The sequence below is a fragment of the Mustelus asterias genome, unplaced genomic scaffold, assembly GCF_964213995.1.
Source record: "Mustelus asterias unplaced genomic scaffold, sMusAst1.hap1.1 HAP1_SCAFFOLD_2884, whole genome shotgun sequence".
NCBI lineage: Eukaryota > Metazoa > Chordata > Chondrichthyes > Carcharhiniformes > Triakidae > Mustelus > Mustelus asterias.
This window is the reverse complement of record NW_027592829.1, coordinates 24,993-42,500: the sequence shown is the minus strand read 5'-3', so window position 1 is coordinate 42,500 and position 17,508 is coordinate 24,993. Positions and strand designations below refer to the sequence as shown.

Below are 17,508 nucleotides of genomic sequence, written 5' to 3'. Positions count from 1 at the left end.
GGGGTCACCGCTGCGGTTGGTCCCCCCCTCCCTGGTTACCTTTTTCTCCAGCATGGCGTAGCCAGCGTCTGCAGAGGCAGACTCTCGGCGATCATCGTCTCGCATGTAGCTGAGGGGCTGGAAGCTGTTCTTGAAGTTCTCCTTCTGTTTGTTCAGGCTCTTGGCCCAGCGCTCCATGTCCTTGGCAATCTGCAACCGGCAGCCACACGTCAGGGTGGCCACAGCCACACACACAATCTCCAGTCTATCCTCATTCAAACACAGTCCCAGGCTGCCCCCCCTCAGCTAGGCCCCAAGTTAAACTCCCCTTACCCCCAGCTCCAGATAACAGCAACAGGAGGAGGCCATTCAGCCCCTCTCTCTCCGGCCTGTTACACAGGAACAGGAGGAGGCCATTCAGCCCCTCTCTCTCCGGCCTGTTACACAGGAACAGGAGGAGGCCATTCAGCCCCTCTCTCTCCGGCCTGTTACACAGGAACAGGAGGAGGCCATTCAGCCCCTCTCTCTCTCAGGCCTGTTACACAGGAACAGGAGGAGGCCATTCAGCCCCTCTCTCAGGCCTGTTACACAGGAACAGGAGGAGGCCATTCAGCCCCTCTCTCTCGAGCTTGTTACACAGGAACAGGAGGAGGCCATTCAGCCCCTCTTTCTCTCGAGCCTGTTACACAGCAACAGGAGGAGGCCATTCAGCCCCTCTCTCTCCGGCCTGTTACACAGGAACAGGAGGAGGCCATTCAGCCCCTCTTTCTCTCGAGCCTGTTACACAGCAACAGGAGGAGGCCATTCAGCCCCTCTCTCTCCGGCCTGTTACACAGGAACAGGAGGAGGCCATTCAGCCCCTCTTTCTCTCGAGCCTGTTACACAGCAACAGGAGGAGGCCATTCAGCCCCTCTCTCTCGAGCCTGTTACACAGGAACAGGAGGAGGCCATTCAGCCCCTCTCTCTCGAGCCTGTTACACAGGAACAGGAGGAGGCCATTCTGCCCCTCTCTCTCTCTCTCTCTCTCGAGCCTGTTACTCAGGAACAGGAGGAGGCCATTCACCCTCCTATCCCCACCTCAGTTCCGTAACCCTCAATCCCTCTCCCCCCCCCCCCTTTACCCAACAGAATCCTCTCAATCTAGGGTTTGAAATTTCCAATCGCCCCCTCCAGCCTCGACAGGTTTATTTCGGGGAGGGAGAGAGAGTTCCGGATTCCCATTCCCCTTTGTGTGAGGAAATGCTTCCTGACATTCCCCCCCCCCGGAACGGCCGGCCTCTCATTTTAACCTCCTGCCCCCCGCCCCCTCGTTCTGGGCCCCCCCTCCCCGCACCAGAGGAAATAGTTTCTCTCTGTCGAGCCGATCGAATCCTTTAATCATCTTAAACCCCCCTCGATCAGATCACCCCCAACGCTGCCAGAAGTTTTCCCGGGAAACGGGTACAGGTGAGGGGGCCGCCCAGTTCCCCAACGTCCCCCCTACCCCCCGTCAACCCTCTCTGCCCCCGAGTGCAATGGAATTTGGCGAGAGACTGCACCCTGGCCTCCCCCATCCCCTCATGGCCAGCGAGCAGGGGGTAACTCCCCCATCCCCTCATGGCCAGCGAGCAGGGGGTAACTCCCCCATCCCCTCATGGCCAGCGAGCAGGGGGTAACTCCCCCATCCCCTCATGGCCAGCGAGCAGGGGGTAACTCCCCCATCCCCTCATGGCCAGCGAGCAGGGGGTAACTCCCCCATCCCCTCATGGCCAGCGAGCAGGGGGTAACTCCCCCATCCCCTCATGGCCAGCGAGCAGGGGGTAACTCCCCCATCCCCTCATGGCCAGCGAGCAGGGGGTAACTCCCCCATCCCCTCATGGCCAGCGAGCAGGGGGTAACTCCCCCATCCCCTCATGGCCAGGGTCTCACCTGCTGGGCGGTCTTGCTCTTCGGTTTGTCCTTCTTCTCCTTGCCCTCCTTCGAGCCCAGGTCCTTGGCTGCGTCTCCGCTCTGATCGGGGGCGGGGAGGTATGTTTGCTTGTCACCGTCCCAGTACAGGTACTGCTGCGTCTGTGCATTATAGTAGTACTACACATGAAAATATATATACACAAGACAGCCATTAAGCCAGGGGCCTTACACTTGCTGAGGTCACAAACCCGCTCCAAGGGCGGTGGGGCCAACAATCCCACATTCTCCCCCACTCCCCATGGGAGCGAGTCCCACATTCTCCCCCACTCCCCCCGTGGGAGCGAGTCCCACATTCTCCCCCACTCCCCGTGGGAGCGAGTCCCACATTCTCCCCCACTCCCCCCGTGGGAGCGAGTCCCACATTCTCCCCACTCCCCGTGGGAGCGAGTCCCACATTTTCCCCACTCTCTGAGTAAACATAGAACATAGAAAAGCTACAGCACAAACAGGCCCTTCGGCCCACAAGTTGTGCCAAACATGTCCCTCCCTACTGGGCTTACCTATAACCCTCTATCTTACTAACTTCCATGAACTTATCCAAAAGTCTCTTAAAAGACCCTATCGAATCCGCCTCCACCACCACTACCGGCAGCCGATTCCACGCACCCACCTACCCCCAACATCTCCTCTGTACCTACTCCCCAACATGTTTCTCCTGAATTGCCCCCGATTGGGTTGATTAGTGACTGTCTTATACTGACGGCCCCCCGAGTTCTGGTCTCTTCCCTCCCTGAATATCGTGCTATTGTTGCGGAGTTGAGTAGAGTGATTATAGGTCAGTGTTTGTAACACGCTCGGGAAAAAGCATTGCGTGGTCCCTTTAAATGGCGGTGCTTTTCCTGTGCTTAGAGAGTTTGAACAATGCAAGTACACAGAGAGCCCAAACTGAAACATTTATATTGAAAGGCCAAGCAGCAGGGTTACCAAGACAACAAGGTTCTGAATTTAGCCAATCAATTTCAATCAGGCACTTAGGATACCAAGAACATATTAAATTTCAATCTGATGGACCAATAGGTCCAATCCTATTGTGGGAAATATTGATATGTCATCACAGGTATTAAAGAAGGGGGGATGGTGGGACAAAAAGGGGGGAGAAACTGGCACCTGCCACAGCTCAAAGCCCCATCGAGCGAGCACAGGTCCCAGAGAAGAAGGAGGTTCCAGACAGAAGAATCAACAGGGAAGACCCAGAATATTCCGGAAGACACAAAACCTGGTTGTAATTTAGAGAGTGGCTAAATTCTGTTTTGCTAATGAGTGGGATTTGAATAGCATTCCATTAGAATCTTGTTTTATTCGGTTTGTTAACAGTTCAGTTAACTTGTTAGTTGGATAAATAAATAGTTACGTGTTGATTTCAGAGACTGTGTCAGGGATTTATTTTGTATTTAACGACTAGACATTGCTGAAGAGCAGGTCACAGCACTTCTCACACACTGTTCACAGATTATAGGACGAGGTGCTCCTCTTTGGGGGGGTTTTGGTGCTAGATCTCCGGGGAGGGGGAGGATCCATCTCTGCTTTATAACAGTATCAATAGCCCTCCCTTCCTAATTGTAAAGACCACTCAGTGTGCTGCCCAGTGTTGCACAGGAGGGCCTTTGGTTGCAGTCCCAGTCTCTACCCAGCTGTTTAACAACTGGATTTGACATTGTAATGGTAACCCTTTGAAAGGAGGAGAATTTTCAGACTCTGGAAGATGCACAACTCTCTCCTTATGCCCAGTCCGGAGGACTGTGCCCCATCCTGCTCCGCCCCCACCCCCCCCCCCCCCCCCCACCGCCCCCGCATGACAGCAAGGATGTGGAGGCCTCAGGGGAGGGTGCGGACAGAGATTTACCCAGAATGGTTCCAGGGGATGAGGAGACTTCATCCATTGGAGAGAGAGAGAGAGACTGGGAGAAGCTGGGATCGTTCTCCTCGGAGCGGGGAAGGTTAAGGGGGAGATTGAATCGAGGCAGTCACTATCGCGAGGGGATCTCGATCGAGTGAATGAGGAGAAAGTGTTTCCCAGCGACAGGAGGGTGGGGAACCAGAGAGCGAGGGAGGGGGAGACACAGAGTGAAGAGAATCGGTAAATGAACCAGAGGCGGGGGGAGAGATGGGGAGAATTTTACTGACACGGCGAGTTGTTGTGATCTGGAAGGCGCTGCCTGAGAGGGCGGTGGGAGCAGATTCACCCTCAGAAACCCTGTCCCTGCCTGCGATGTTTTTGTATGCTTGGTACCCCAACCTGGCACTGCCCCCATCTGGCACACCAGCCACCCCCCCTCCCCGCCCAAACTGCGTTAGAGACGGGATCCCACTTTACCTGTGAGTTGGGGTCATAGTAGAGTCCTGTGTGAGGGTCATAGTAATACCCCGACATTTCGTCGTACTGGTAAGTGGAGACGTCTGGGACAGCTGTGAGTCAGAGGGCACAGGGTCAATGCGGTATTCTGATTTAACCCAGTTTCTATTTAACCAGACGGAGCAGAGGGAATCGATCCGAACGCACTCCCAGGCCCATGGAGACTGGGAACAATTTCAGACAGTAACCCCACCCTTGTCAGGCAAATCCTCCAACCCCGGGTACTCTGGAGAAGTCACGAACCACCCCTGACCCTCTCTCCCCGGGGACCCCCCACCCTCTCTCTCCCCAGGGACCCCCCCACTCTCTCTCCCCGGGGACGCCCCACCCTCTCTCCCCGGGGACCCCCCACCCTCTCTCCCCGGGGACCCCCCACCCTCTCTCCCCGGGGACCCCCCACCCTCTCTCCCCGGGGACCCCCCCACCCTCCCCCCCCGGGGACACCCCCACCCTCTCTCCCCGGGGACCCCCCACCCTCTCTCCCCAGGGGACCCCCCACCCTCTCTCCCCGGGGACCCCCCACCCTCTCTCCCCGGGGACCCCCCACCCTCTCTCCCGTCGGGGACCCCCCAACCTCTCCCGTCGGGGACCCCCCACCATCTCCCGTCGGGGAACCCCCCACCCTCTCTCCCTGGGGACCCCCAACCCTCTCTCCCCGGGGACCCCCCCACCCTCTCTCCCCTGGGACCCCCCACCCTCTCCCCCCGGGGAACCCCCACCCTCTCTCCCCGGGGAACCCCCACCCTCTCTCCCCGGGGAACCCCCACCCTCTCTCCCCGGGGACCCCCCACCCCTCCCCGAGGGCCCCTACCCTCTCTCCCAGGCCGCTCCATACCCTCGCTGAGGGATCCCTCCCCCTTCCCGCCGTTCTCCCCTGGACAGGGCCGTACTCACGGTATTGGGTGTAGTCCTGTGTGCCCGAGCTGGAGCCTGCAGACGGTTGGCTGCTGCCGCTCACCGCTGACCCCTGACCCACGTTCAGCTGCGGCTCAGCCACGATCTCCACCTTCTGGGTGACCGGGGACCGGCTGGTCTGCGGGGTCTGAACAGGGAAAGACTGGTCAGTGGGGTGCAGTAAGAAGGGTTCATATCTGGAAGAGTGGCTTTCACATTCAGGAAAAGGAGATCGAAGGACTGGGGGGGTGAATCTAGTTCATGTGTCCAACATGGTCAAAATTAGAACGATTCGCTAAGCACTGACCCTCACACAGTGCGGCGCTCCCTCAGCACTGACCCTCACACAGTGCGGCGCTCCCTCAGCACTGACCCTCACACAGTGCGGCGCTCCCTCAGCACTGACCCTCACACAGTGCGGCGCTCCCCCAGCACTGACCCTCACACAGTGCGGCGCTCCCCCAGCACTGACCCTCCCACAGTGCGGCGCTCCCTCAGCACTGACCCTCCCACAGTGCGGCGCTCCCTCAGCACTGACCCTCCCACAGTGCGGCGCTCCCTCAGCACTGACCCTCCCACAGTGCGGTGCTCCCTCAGCACTGACCCTCCCACAGTGCGGCGCTCCCTCAGCACCGACCCTCCCACAGTGCGGCGTTCCCTCAGCACTGACCCTCCCACAGTGCGGTGCTCTCTCAGCACTGACACTCCCACAGTGCGGCGCTCCCTCAGCACTGACCCTCACACAGTGCGGCGCTCCCCCAGCACTGACCCTCCCACAGTGCGGCGCTCCCTCAGCACTGACCCTCCCACAGTGCGGCGTTCCCTCAGCACTGACCCTCACACAGTGCGGCGCTCCCCCAGCACTGACCCTCCCACAGTGCGGCGCTCCCTCAGCACTGACCCTCCCACTGTTCGCGCTCCCTCAGCACTGACCCTCCCACAGTGCGGCGCTCCCTCAGCACTGACCCTCCCACAGTGCGGTGCTCCCTCAGCACTGACCCTCCCACAGTGCGGTGCTCCGTCAGCACTGACCCTCCCACAGTGCGGCGCTCCCTCAGCACTGACCCTCCCACAGTGCGGCGCTCCCTCAGCACTGACCCTCCCACAGTGCGGTGCTCCCTCAGCACTGACCCTCCCACAGTGCGGTGCTCCGTCAGCACTGAGCCTCCCACAGTGCGGCGCTCCCTCAGCACTGAGCCTCCCACAGTGCGGCGCTCCCTCAGCACTGACCCTCCCACAGTGCGGCGCTCCCTCAGCACTGACCCTCCCACAGTGCGGCGCTCCCTCAGCACTGACCCTCCCACAGTGCGGCGCTCCCTCAGCACTGACCCTCCCACAGTGCGGCGCTCCCTCAGCACTGACCCTCACACAGTGCGGCGCTCCCCCAGCACTGACCCTCCCACAGTGCGGCGCTCCCTCAGCACTGACCCTCCCACAGTGCGGCGCTCCCTCAGCACTGACCCTCCCACAGTGCGGCACTCCCTCAGCACAGACCCTCCCACAGTGCGGCGCTCCCTCAGCACTGACCCTCCCACAGTGCGGCGCTCCCTCAGCACTGACCCTCCCACAGTGCGGCGCTCCCTCAGCACTGACCCTCCCACAGTGCGGCGCTCCCTCAGCACTGACCCTCCCACAGTGCGGCACATCCTGGATAACTTCGTCTTATTGTGGGAATTGGTCCAGGGACTCATAGGGTTAAAAATAAATCACTTATGAACAAGCCGATCTCACCCAACTCTGCCACCTCCCCCCCCCCACCCTTTGTGCCCCAAATACAGCTTACCTGTGAGCTGCGCACACTGTCTGACGAGGCACTGGATGGTTTTTGGTACAACTGGGGAGCAGCCTGTGTCTGAACTGACTGCGGGTACGACTGCAGACTCGGGATGGGATCAATCCCAGGAACCCCCGGCTCCGAGGAAGATTCTGTTGGACACGAACAGCACGGGGTTAGATACAGAGTAAAGCTCCCTCTACACTGTCCCCCATCAAACACTCCCAGGACAGGTACAGCACGGGGTTAGATACAGAGTAAAGCTCCCTCTACATTGTCCCCCATCAAACACTCCCAGGACAGGTACAGCACGGGGTGAGATACAGAGTAAAGCTCCCTCTCCACTGTCCCCATCAAACACTCCCAGGACAGGTACAGCACGGGGTTAGATACAGAGTAAAGCTCCCTCTACACTGTCCCCCATCAAACACTCCCAGGACAGGTACAGCACGGGGTTCGATACAGAGTAAAGCTCCTTCTACACTGTCCCCATCAAACACTCCCAGGACAGGTACAGCACGGGGTTAGATACAGAGTAAAGCTCCCTCTACACTGTCCCCATCAAACACTCCCAGGACAGGTACAGCACGGGGTTAGATACAGAGTAAAGCTCCCTCTACACTGCCCCCATCAAACACTCCCAGGACAGGTACAGCACGGGGTTAGATACAGAGTAAAGCTCCCTCTACACTGTCCCCATCAAACACTCCCAGGACAGGTACAGCACGGGGTTAGATACAGAGTAAAGCTCCCTCTACACCGTCCCCATCAAACACTCCCAGGACAGGTACAGCACGGGGTTAGATACAGAGTAAAGCTCCCTCTACACTGTCCCCATCAAACACTCCCAGGACAGGTACAGCACGGGGTTAGATACAGAGTAACGCTCCCTCTACACTGTCCCCCATCAAACACTCCCAGGACAGGTACAGCACGGGGTTAGATACAGAGTAAAGCTCCCTCTACACTGTCCCCATCAAACACTCCCAGGACAGGTACAGCACGGGGTTAGATACAGAGTAAAGCTCCCTCTACACTGTCCCCATCAAACACTCCCAGGACAGGTACAGCACGGGGTTAGACACAGAGTAAAGCTCCCTCTACACTGTCCCCCATCAAACACTCCCAGGACAGGTACAGCGCGGGGTTAGATACAGAGTAAAGCTCCCTCTACACTGTCCCCATCAAACACTCCCAGGACAGGTACAGCACGGGGTTAGATACAGAGTAAAGCTCCCTCTACACTGTCCCCCATCAAACACTCCCAGGACAGGTACAGCACGGGGTTAGATACAGAGTAAAGCTCCCTCTACACTGTCCCCCATCAAACACTCCCAGGACAGGTACAGCACGGGGTGAGATACAGAGTAAAGCTCCCTCTACACTGTCCCCATCAAACACTCCCAGGACAGGTACAGCACGGGGTTAGATACAGAGTAAAGCTCCCTCCACACTGTCCCCCCATCAAACACTCCCAGGACAGGTACAGCACGGGGTTGGATACAGAGTAAAGCTCCCTCTACACTGTCCCCCATCAAACACTCCCAGGACAGGTACAGCACGGGGTTAGATACAGAGTAAAGCTCCCTCTACACTGTCCCCATCAAACACTCCCAGGACAGGTACAGCACGGGGTTAGATACAGAGTAAAGCTCCCTCTACACTGTCCCCATCAAACACTCCCAGGACAGGTACAGCACGGGGTTAGATACAGAGTAAAGCTCCCTCTACACTGTCCCCATCAAACACTCCCAGGACAGGTACAGCACGGGGTTAGATACAGAGTAAAGCTCCCTCTACACTGTCCCCCCATCAAACACTCCCAGGACAGGTACAGCACGGGGTTGGATACAGAGTAAAGCTCCCTCTACACTGTCCCCCATCAAACACTCCCAGGACAGGTACAGCACGGGGTTAGATACAGAGTAAAGCTCCCTCTACACTGTCCCCCATCAAACACTCCCAGGACAGGTACAGCAGAGGGTTTTGACGCAGTGGTTCTATGGATAATGCATTCCAACGTCAGGATGGCGTGTGGCCACAGGATCGTCTGGATGTTGTTAGCTTTCCCTGTCAGCTACACCCGCTCTTAGGGGCCTATCTGGATCCAGCGCACAGTGAAGATCCCGGGAATGAGACCGGGAGTTAGCCCTGACTCACCTGCCGTAGTGGGAGCTGCCTCGTACGTTGTTGGTGGCGCCGATCGTCCGCTGCTCTTCTGCTCGGAGCTCCGCTGGTAATCCTGGGAATACTGGTTCCCTCCCTGCCCGGGTAAAACAAGGCGTTAGCATCAGCACTGGGGGTGAACCGACAGGGGGTGAGGAGAGGGTTAGAACCATCCGCAATGGAGAATCAAATACACACTCAGGAATCACATCCGGGAGAGATCACATTTCCACAGCTGGGAAAATCCAAAATTAAAATAATAAAAGAGACAGGTCACTCAGCGATGTCAGGCTCGAGAGGGGCTGAATGGCCTCCCCCTGTTCCTGTGTAACAAGCTCGAGAGAGAGAGAGGGGCTGAATGGTCTCCTCCTGTTCTTGTGTAACAAGCCCGAGAGCGAGAGGGGGGCTGAATGGCCTCCTCCTGTTCTTGTGTAACAAGCCCGAGAGAGAGAGAGGGGCTGAATGGCCTCCTCCTGTTCCTGTGTAACAGGCTCGAGAGGGGCTGAATGGCCTCCTCCTGTTGCTGTGTAACAGGCTTGTGGGGCTGAATGGCCTCCTTCTGTTCCTGTGTAACAGGCTCGTGGGGCTGAATGGCCTCCTCCTGTTCCTGTGTAACAGGCTCTAGAGAGAGGGGCTGAATGGTCTCCTCCTGTTGCTGTGTAACAGGCTCTAGAGAGAGGGGCTGAATGGCCTCCTCCTGTACCTGTGTAACAGGCTCGTGGGGCTGAATGGCCTCCTCCTGTTCCTGTGTAACAGGCTCGTGTGGCTGAATGGCCTCCTCCTGTTCCCGTGTAACAGGCTCGTGGGGCTGAATGGCTCCCCCTGTTATAAGGGGGGGACGGGGCATTGTGTTGCCTGTCTATGAGCTGAACCCTCCATTCCCCCGGACTCTGTGCAGCCCCCGGGAGGGGGAGATTCCCGTGGACGCGGTCACTCACTAACCTGGGAATACTGTCGCTGGTAGCCATCGTCCTGCCCGCTCTGCTGAGGGTAGTACGAGTAATCTCCTTGCCCATCCTGGTTTAACCATGTGCTGTGGCTGTCAGAATCTGAACTCTGCAGGGGGTGGGGGTGGAGAAAGGTCAGAGTGTAACATGGGTCACTTTTGACACTGTGACCCTGCATCCAATACGCCTGCAGGTTCCGCAGTGCATTCGCTGGCCGTTACAGGACCCAGAGCGCAGCGGGACAGGAGAGAGAGTTCTCTCCTGCAGCCAATATTTATCCCTCAACCAACACCTCAATAAACAGTTCCCCCTTAGCTGCTGCCTGTTTGGTTCACAGACCACCCTCACGATGTTGTTTGTGGGAGTTTACTGCGTGCAAATTTGTTGCTCTGTTTCCCTGCACAATGGCGCAGTGGTATTGTTACTGGGCAAGAGGATACGAGTACAGGAGCGGGGATGTTTTGCTGCAATTGTACAGGGCGTTGGTGAGGCCACACCTGGAGTATTGTGTGCAGTTTTGGTCTCCTTATCTGAGGAAGGATGTCCTTGCGATAGAGGGAGCGCAGCGAAGGTTTACCAGGCTGATTCCTGGGATGGCAGGTCTGTCATATCAGGAGAGGCAAAATCGGTTAGGATTTAGCAGCACAGCGGGTTATCACTGCTGCCTCACTGCGCCAGGGACTCGGGTTCGATTCCCGGCTTGGGTCACTGTCTGTGTGGAGTCTGCACGTTCTCCCCGTGTCTGCGTGGGTTTCCTCCGGGTGCTCCGGTTTCCTCCCACAGTCCGAAAGATGTGTTGGTTAGGGTGCATTGGCCGTGCTAAATTCGTGTTAAAGGTATTAGCTCGGGCAAGTGGGTGGGGTTGCGGGGATAGGAGCTGGGTGGGATTGTGGTCGGTGCAGACTCGATGGGCTGAATGGCCTCCTTCTGCCCTGTAGGGATTCTATGATTCTATATTCACCAAACGGAGTTGAGAAGAGGGAGAGAGGATCTCATAGAAACTTATAAAATTCTAACAGGGTTAGACAGGGTAGATTCAGAAAGAATGTTCCCGATGGTGGGGGGAGTCCAGAACGAGGGGTCATAGTTTGAGGATAAGGGGGAAACCTTGCCGAACTGAGGTGAGGAGAAATTTCTTCACCCAGAGATTTTGATTTGATTTATTATTGTCACATGTATTAACATACAGTGAAAAGTATTGTTTCCTGCGCGCTATACAGACAAAGCATACTGTTCATAGAGAAGGAAAGGAGAGAGTGCAGAATGTAGTGTTACAGTCATAGCTAGGGTGTAGAGAAAGATCAACTTAATGCGAGGTAGGTCCATTCAAAAGTTCGATGGCAGCAGCAGGGAAGAAGCTGTTCTTGAGTCGGTCGGTCCGTGACCTCAGACTCAGAGGGTGGTGAATGTGTGGAATTCACTCCCACAGAAAGTAGCTGAGGCCAAAACGTTGTGTGATTTCAGGAAGAAATTAGATATCACTCTTGGGGCGAAAGGGATCGAGGGATATGGGGGAGGAAGGGGGGGGATCAGGATATTGAATTTGATGATCAGCCGTGATCAAAATGAATGGGGGAGCAGCTCGAAGGGCCGAATGGCCTCCTCCTGCTTCTAGTTTCTGTGTCTCTCTGTTAAGTCACCCAGAGACACGCGGTCATGGTTCGAATCCCACCACGGCAGATGGTGAAATTTGAATTCAATAAAAATCTGAAACTAAAAGTCTAACGGTGACTATTGTCGGAAAAACCCATCTGGTTCACGACTATCCTTTCGGAAAGGAAATCTGCTGTCCTGACCCGGTCTGGCCTACACGTGACTCCAGACCCCACACAGCAAAGCGGTTGGCTCTGAACTGCCCCTCCGGGGGAAAACTAGGGACGGGCAATAAATGCGGCCCAGCCAGCGACGCCCGTGTCCCATAAATTAATCACAACACTGGAGTGGCCGAACTTTAAACCCAGCCACGATCCCATTGAATGGCGGAGCAGGCTCCAGGGGCCGAATGGCCTCCTCCTGTTCCTATTGCTTCCAGTCTTTGGGTCTTTTCAGTGGCTGCAAAGCTCCTCAGGAGGTGATGAAAGGTGTCCATGGCTGAGGTGTAAATCCAGCAGCTAACAGGGGAGGCAAGGGGCGGAGGCGGACTGACTCAGGCCCATACCTGGGGTTGGGGGGGGTTGGTGGGGGGAATGAGAGGCGATCGCAGTGAAATGGAGACGAGGGGGCGGACACGGAGAGATTGTCTCGGTTGGGCGGGGTGCGACGGGGGGGGACAGTCTCAGGGTAAGTGGGCACCGAGATCAGGAGAAACATCTTAACTCAGAGGGTTGTGAATCTTTGGGCCTGGTCACCCCGGAGGGCTGTGAGTGTTGGAGACACTTAAGGCTTTGGGACTGGATGGATTTTTGGTCTCTCGGGATACAGGCAGTGGGAGGCTGAGAGGGGGGACCCCCAATATCAGCCCTGCGCGTGCTGACTAGCGGGGTAGGCTCGAGGGGGCAAATGGTCTGCTCCGGCTCCGATGGCCGGTGGGGGATGAGTTGTCGCCGGCACCGCGATTCCCCGCAGCACAGCGCTCAGGTCTGCAGCCCCTCAGGGTACCCCACCCCCCGCCACCCCACGCCCCCTCACCCCAAGCCCCCCCTTTCCCTGACTCACCTGGTTGACCGCCCACTGAGCAGCGGCGATGGCCGTACTGGCCACGGAAGCAGCACTCGCCCGACTGCCATCTGTCAGCACCACATCCCTGCAGCCGGGACAGCAAAGAAAGAGACTCTCAGGGAGAGGAAAGCTGCCTTCAGCAAGTCCACCAGCAAACATCAAACCACACTGTACAACACGACAGACCAACACAACAACTGCTGACCAATCAATAATACTAGGCTACAAAGAGGGAGAGCCGCACGGTGGGAGGGTCAGTGCTGAGGGAGCGCCGCACTGTGGGTCAGTGCTGAGGGAGCGCCGCACTGTGGGAGGGTCAGTGCTGAGGGAGCGCCGCACTGTGGGAGGGTCAGTGCTGAGGGAGCGCCGCACTGTGGGAGGGTCAGTGCTGAGGGAGCGCCGCACTGTGGGAGGGTCAGTGCTGAGGGAGCGCCGCACTGTGGGAGGGTCGGTGCTGAGGGAGCACCGCACTGTGGGAGGGTCAGTGCTGCGGGAGCGCCGCACTGTAGGAGGGTCAGTGCTGAGGGAGCGCCGCACTGTGGGAGGGTCAGTGCTGAGGGAGCGCCGCACTGTGGGAGGGTCAGTGCTGAGGGAGCGCCGCACTGTGGGAGGGTCAGTGCTGAGGGAGCGCCGCACTGTGGGAGGGTCAGTGCTGTGGGAGTGCCGCACTGTGGGAGGGTCAGTGCTGAGGGAGCGCCGCACTGTGGGAGGGTCAGTGCTGAGGGAGCGCCGCACTGTGGGAGGGTCAGTGCTGAGGGAGCGCCGCACTGTGGGAGGGTCAGAGCTGAGGGAGCGCCGCACTGTGGGAGGGTCAGTGCTGAGGGAGCGCCGCACTGTAGGTGGGTCAGTGCTGAGGGAGCACCGCACTGTGGGAGGGTCAGTGCTGAGGGAGCGCCGCACTGTGGGAGGGTCAGTGCTGAGGGAGCGCCGCACTGTGGGAGGGTCAGTGCTGAGGGAGCGCCGCACTGTGGGAGGGTCAGTGCTGAGGGAGCGCCGCACTGTGGGAGGGTCAGTGCTGAGGGAGCGCCGCACTGTGGGAGGGTCAGTGCTGGGGGAGCGCCGCACTGTGGGAGGGTCAGTGCTGAGGGAGCGCCGCACTGTGGGAGGGTCAGTGCTGAGGGAGCGCCGCACTGTGGGAGGGTCAGTGCTGAGGGAGCGTCGCACTGTAGATGGGTCAGTGCTGAGGGAGCGCCGCACTGTGGGAGGGTCAGTGCTGAGGGAGCGCCGCACTGTGGGAGGGTCAGTGCTGAGGGAGCGCCGCACTGTGGGAGGGTCAGTGCTGAGGGAGCGCCGCACTGTGGGAGGGTCAGTGCTGAGGGAGCACCGCACTGTGGGAGGGTCAGTGCTGAGGGAGCGCCGCACTGTGGGAGGGTCAGTGCTGAGGGAGCGCCGCACTGTGGGAGGGTCAGTGCTGGGGGAGCACCTTAAACTAAGCCCCTCTTCCTCACAGATGGATGTCACGATTCGAGGTGTGATCACTGGGTGAGGAATATGCTGGGATTTCCCCTTTCTCAATGTGCCAATGTCGATCTGCCCAGTGTTCCGAGGCAGAGAAAGTCAATCTCAGAATACAAGTTGGTAATTGAGGTAATGAGTCACGCTGGGGCACAGCACCTACCTCTTGGTGCCCTTTGCAAACTCAACGTTGATAGTTTTGCCATCGATGTTGAGAGGAGGCTGTAGTGACTGGAGGATCTGAAGCAGCTGAGAGGCTTCCTGTAAACAGACAGCACAATCTATTCAAGCAGCAACTCTGAGCGAGCTCAGCGCGCCCAGGAACACTCCCCACCATTCACAGAGCGAACGCACAGCCGTCTGGGGGGAGAAAGCCAGCACCGCCAACCGCTGACACGAGGGCAGGATTCAAGGCCACGCTCGTCCCGAAACCGGAAAATCCCACCCGAGGTCAGCGGACCTTCCCATTGTCCACCCCTCACCCGCTCAAATTCCCGTGGTGGGTGAGCAGTAAAAGACCAGCCAGGGACTCTCTTCCATTCCCCCAGTCTGTAATGGAGAGGGAGCTTTACTCTGTATCTAACCCCGTGCTGTTCCTGTCCTGGGAGTGTTTGATGGGGGACAGTGTAGAGGGAGCTTTACTCTGTATCTAACCCCGTGCTGTACCTGTCCTGGGAGTGTTTGATGGGGACAGTGTAGAGGGAGCTTTACTCTGTATCTAACCCCGTGCTGTACCTGTCCTGGGAGTGTTTGATGGGGGCAGTGTAGAGGGAGCTTTACTCTGTATCTAACCCCGTGCTGTACCTGTCCTGGGAGTGTTTGATGGGGACAGTGTAGAGGGAGCTTTACTCTGTATCTAACCCCGTGCTGTACCTGTCCTGGGAGTGTTTGATGGGGGACAGTGTAGAGGGAGCTTTACTCCGTATCTAACCCCGTGCTGTACCTGTCCTGGGAGTGTTTGATGGGGACAGTGTAGAGGGAGCTTTACTCTGTATCTAACCCCGTGCTGTACCTGTCCTGGGAGTGTTTGATGGGGGACAGTGTAGAGGGAGCTTTACTCCGTATCTAACCCCGTGCTGTACCTGTCCTGGGAGTGTTTGATGGGGACAGTGTAGAGGGAGCTTTACTCTGTATCTAACCCCGTGCTGTACCTGTCCTGGGAGTGTTTGATGGGGGACAGTGTCGAGGGAGCTTTACTCTGTATCTAACCCCGTGCTGTACCTGTCCTGGGAGTGTTTGATGGGGGACAGTGTAGAGGGAGCTTTACTCCGTATCTAACCCCGTGCTGTACCTGTCCTGGGAGTGTTTGATGGGGACAGTGTAGAGGGAGCTTTACTCTGTATCTAACCCCGTGCTGTACCTGTCCTGGGAGTGTTTGATGGGGACAGTGTAGAGGGAGCTTTACTCTGTATCTAACCCCGTGCTGTACCTGTCCTGGGAGTGTTTGATGGGGACAGTGTAGAGGGAGCTTTACTCTGTATCTAACCCCGTGCTGTACCTGTCCTGGGAGTGTTTGATGGGGACAGTGTAGAGGGAGCTTTACTCTGTATCTAACCCCGTGCTGTACCTGTCCTGGGAGTGTTTGATGGGGGACAGTGTAGAGGGAGCTTTACTCCGTATCTAACCCCGTGCTGTACCTGTCCTGGGAGTGTTTGATGGGGACAGTGTAGAGGGAGCTTTACTCTGTATCTAACCCCGTGCTGTACCTGTCCTGGGAGTGTTTGATGGGGGACAGTGTAGAGGGAGCTTTACTCCGTATCTAACCCCGTGCTGTACCTGTCCTGGGAGTGTTTGATGGGGACAGTGTAGAGGGAGCTTTACTCTGTATCTAACCCCGTGCTGTACCTGTCCTGGGAGTGTTTGATGGGGGACAGTGTCGAGGGAGCTTTACTCCGTATCTAACCCCGTGCTGTACCTGTCCTGGGAGTGTTTGATGGGGGACAGTGTAGAACATAGAACATAGAACATAGAACATTACAGCGCAGAACAGGCCCTTCGGCCCACGATGTTGCACCGACCAGTTAAAAAAAAAACTGTGACCCTCCAACCTAAACCAATTTCTTTTCGTCCATGAACCTATCTACGGATCTCTTAAACGCCCCCAAACTAGGCGCATTTACTACTGATGCTGGCAGGGCATTCCAATCCCTCACCACCCTCTGGGTAAAGAACCTACCCCTGACATCGGTTCTATAACTACCCCCCCTCAATTTAAAGCCATGCCCCCTCGTGCTGGATTTCTCCATCAGAGGAAAAAGGCTATCACTATCCACCCTATCTAAACCTCTAATCATCTTATATGTTTCAATAAGATCCCCTCTTAGCCGCCGCCTTTCCAGCGAAAACAATCCCAAATCCCTCAGCCTCTCCTCATAGGATCTCCCCTCCATACCAGGCAACATCCTGGTAAACCTCCTCTGCACCCTCTCCAAAGCCTCCACATCCTTCCTGTAATGTGGGGACCAGAACTGCACACAGTACTCCAAGTGCGGCCGCACCAGAGTTGTGTAGAGGGAGCTTTACTCCGTATCTAACCCCGTGCTGTACCTGTCCTGGGAGTGTTTGATGGGGACAGTGTAGAGGGAGCTTTACTCTGTATCTAACCCCGTGCTGTACCTGTCCTGGGAGTGTTTGATGGGGGACAGTGTAGAGGAAGCTTTACTCCGTATCTAACCCCGTGCTGTACCTGTCCTGGGAGTGTTTGATGGGGACAGTGTAGAGGGAGCTTTACTCTGTATCTAACCCCGTGCTGTACCTGTCCTGGGAGTGTTTGATGGGGGACAGTGTAGAGGGAGCTTTACTCTGTATCTAACCCCGTGCTGTACCTGTCCTGGGAGTGTTTGATGGGGGACAGTGTAGAGGGAGCTTTACTCCGTATCTAACCCCGTGCTGTACCTGTCCTGGGAGTGTTTGATGGGGACAGTGTAGAGGGAGCTTTACTCTGTATCTAACCCCGTGCTGTACCTGTCCTGGGAGTGTTTGATGGGGGACAGTGTCGAGGGAGCTTTACTCTGTATCTAACCCTGTGTGGGCACAGTTGTTCCCTGAATAGTTCGCCCGATTTTGAAATGATTGAATTGCTCGTTTGAATGATTAAATTGATGAACGTTTTAAATTTGAAGCAGTGATTTGAGATTGAAGTGCTGGGACTCACCACGATGGTTGAGAGCTGTATAAAGGCAAACCCTCTGTTCAGCTGTGTCTGTTTATCTTTGATAAGGCGCACATTGGAGGGAGACAGCACGGCGTAGGGGGTCAGGGCATTCAATATCACATCAAGGGTAGTGTGCGGGTTCAAATTCCGCAGAATCACAGCTAGTACGGAAAACAAA

The 17,508-nt window shown here is 57.0% G+C and overlaps 1 protein-coding gene across 1 annotated transcript in view; it reads right to left on the bottom strand.

The window, feature by feature from the left end:
* Positions 1-17,508, bottom strand: part of LOC144490110 (RNA-binding protein 10-like) — a gene marked incomplete at its 3' end in the record, with an annotated part of 35,271 nt that overhangs the window by 1,193 nt on the left and 16,570 nt on the right. Inside the window, exons 4-13 of the mRNA XM_078207921.1 lie at positions 17,331-17,491; positions 14,340-14,437; positions 12,719-12,806; positions 10,059-10,172; positions 9,111-9,213; positions 6,960-7,102; positions 5,177-5,324; positions 4,244-4,335; positions 1,888-2,046; positions 40-189 (exon numbers count right to left, since the gene is read on the bottom strand). Coding sequence (XP_078064047.1) covers positions 40-189; positions 1,888-2,046; positions 4,244-4,335; positions 5,177-5,324; positions 6,960-7,102; positions 9,111-9,213; positions 10,059-10,172; positions 12,719-12,806; positions 14,340-14,437; positions 17,331-17,491 — 1,256 coding nt within the window. The remainder of the gene's footprint in view (positions 1-39; positions 190-1,887; positions 2,047-4,243; positions 4,336-5,176; positions 5,325-6,959; positions 7,103-9,110; positions 9,214-10,058; positions 10,173-12,718; positions 12,807-14,339; positions 14,438-17,330; positions 17,492-17,508) is intronic.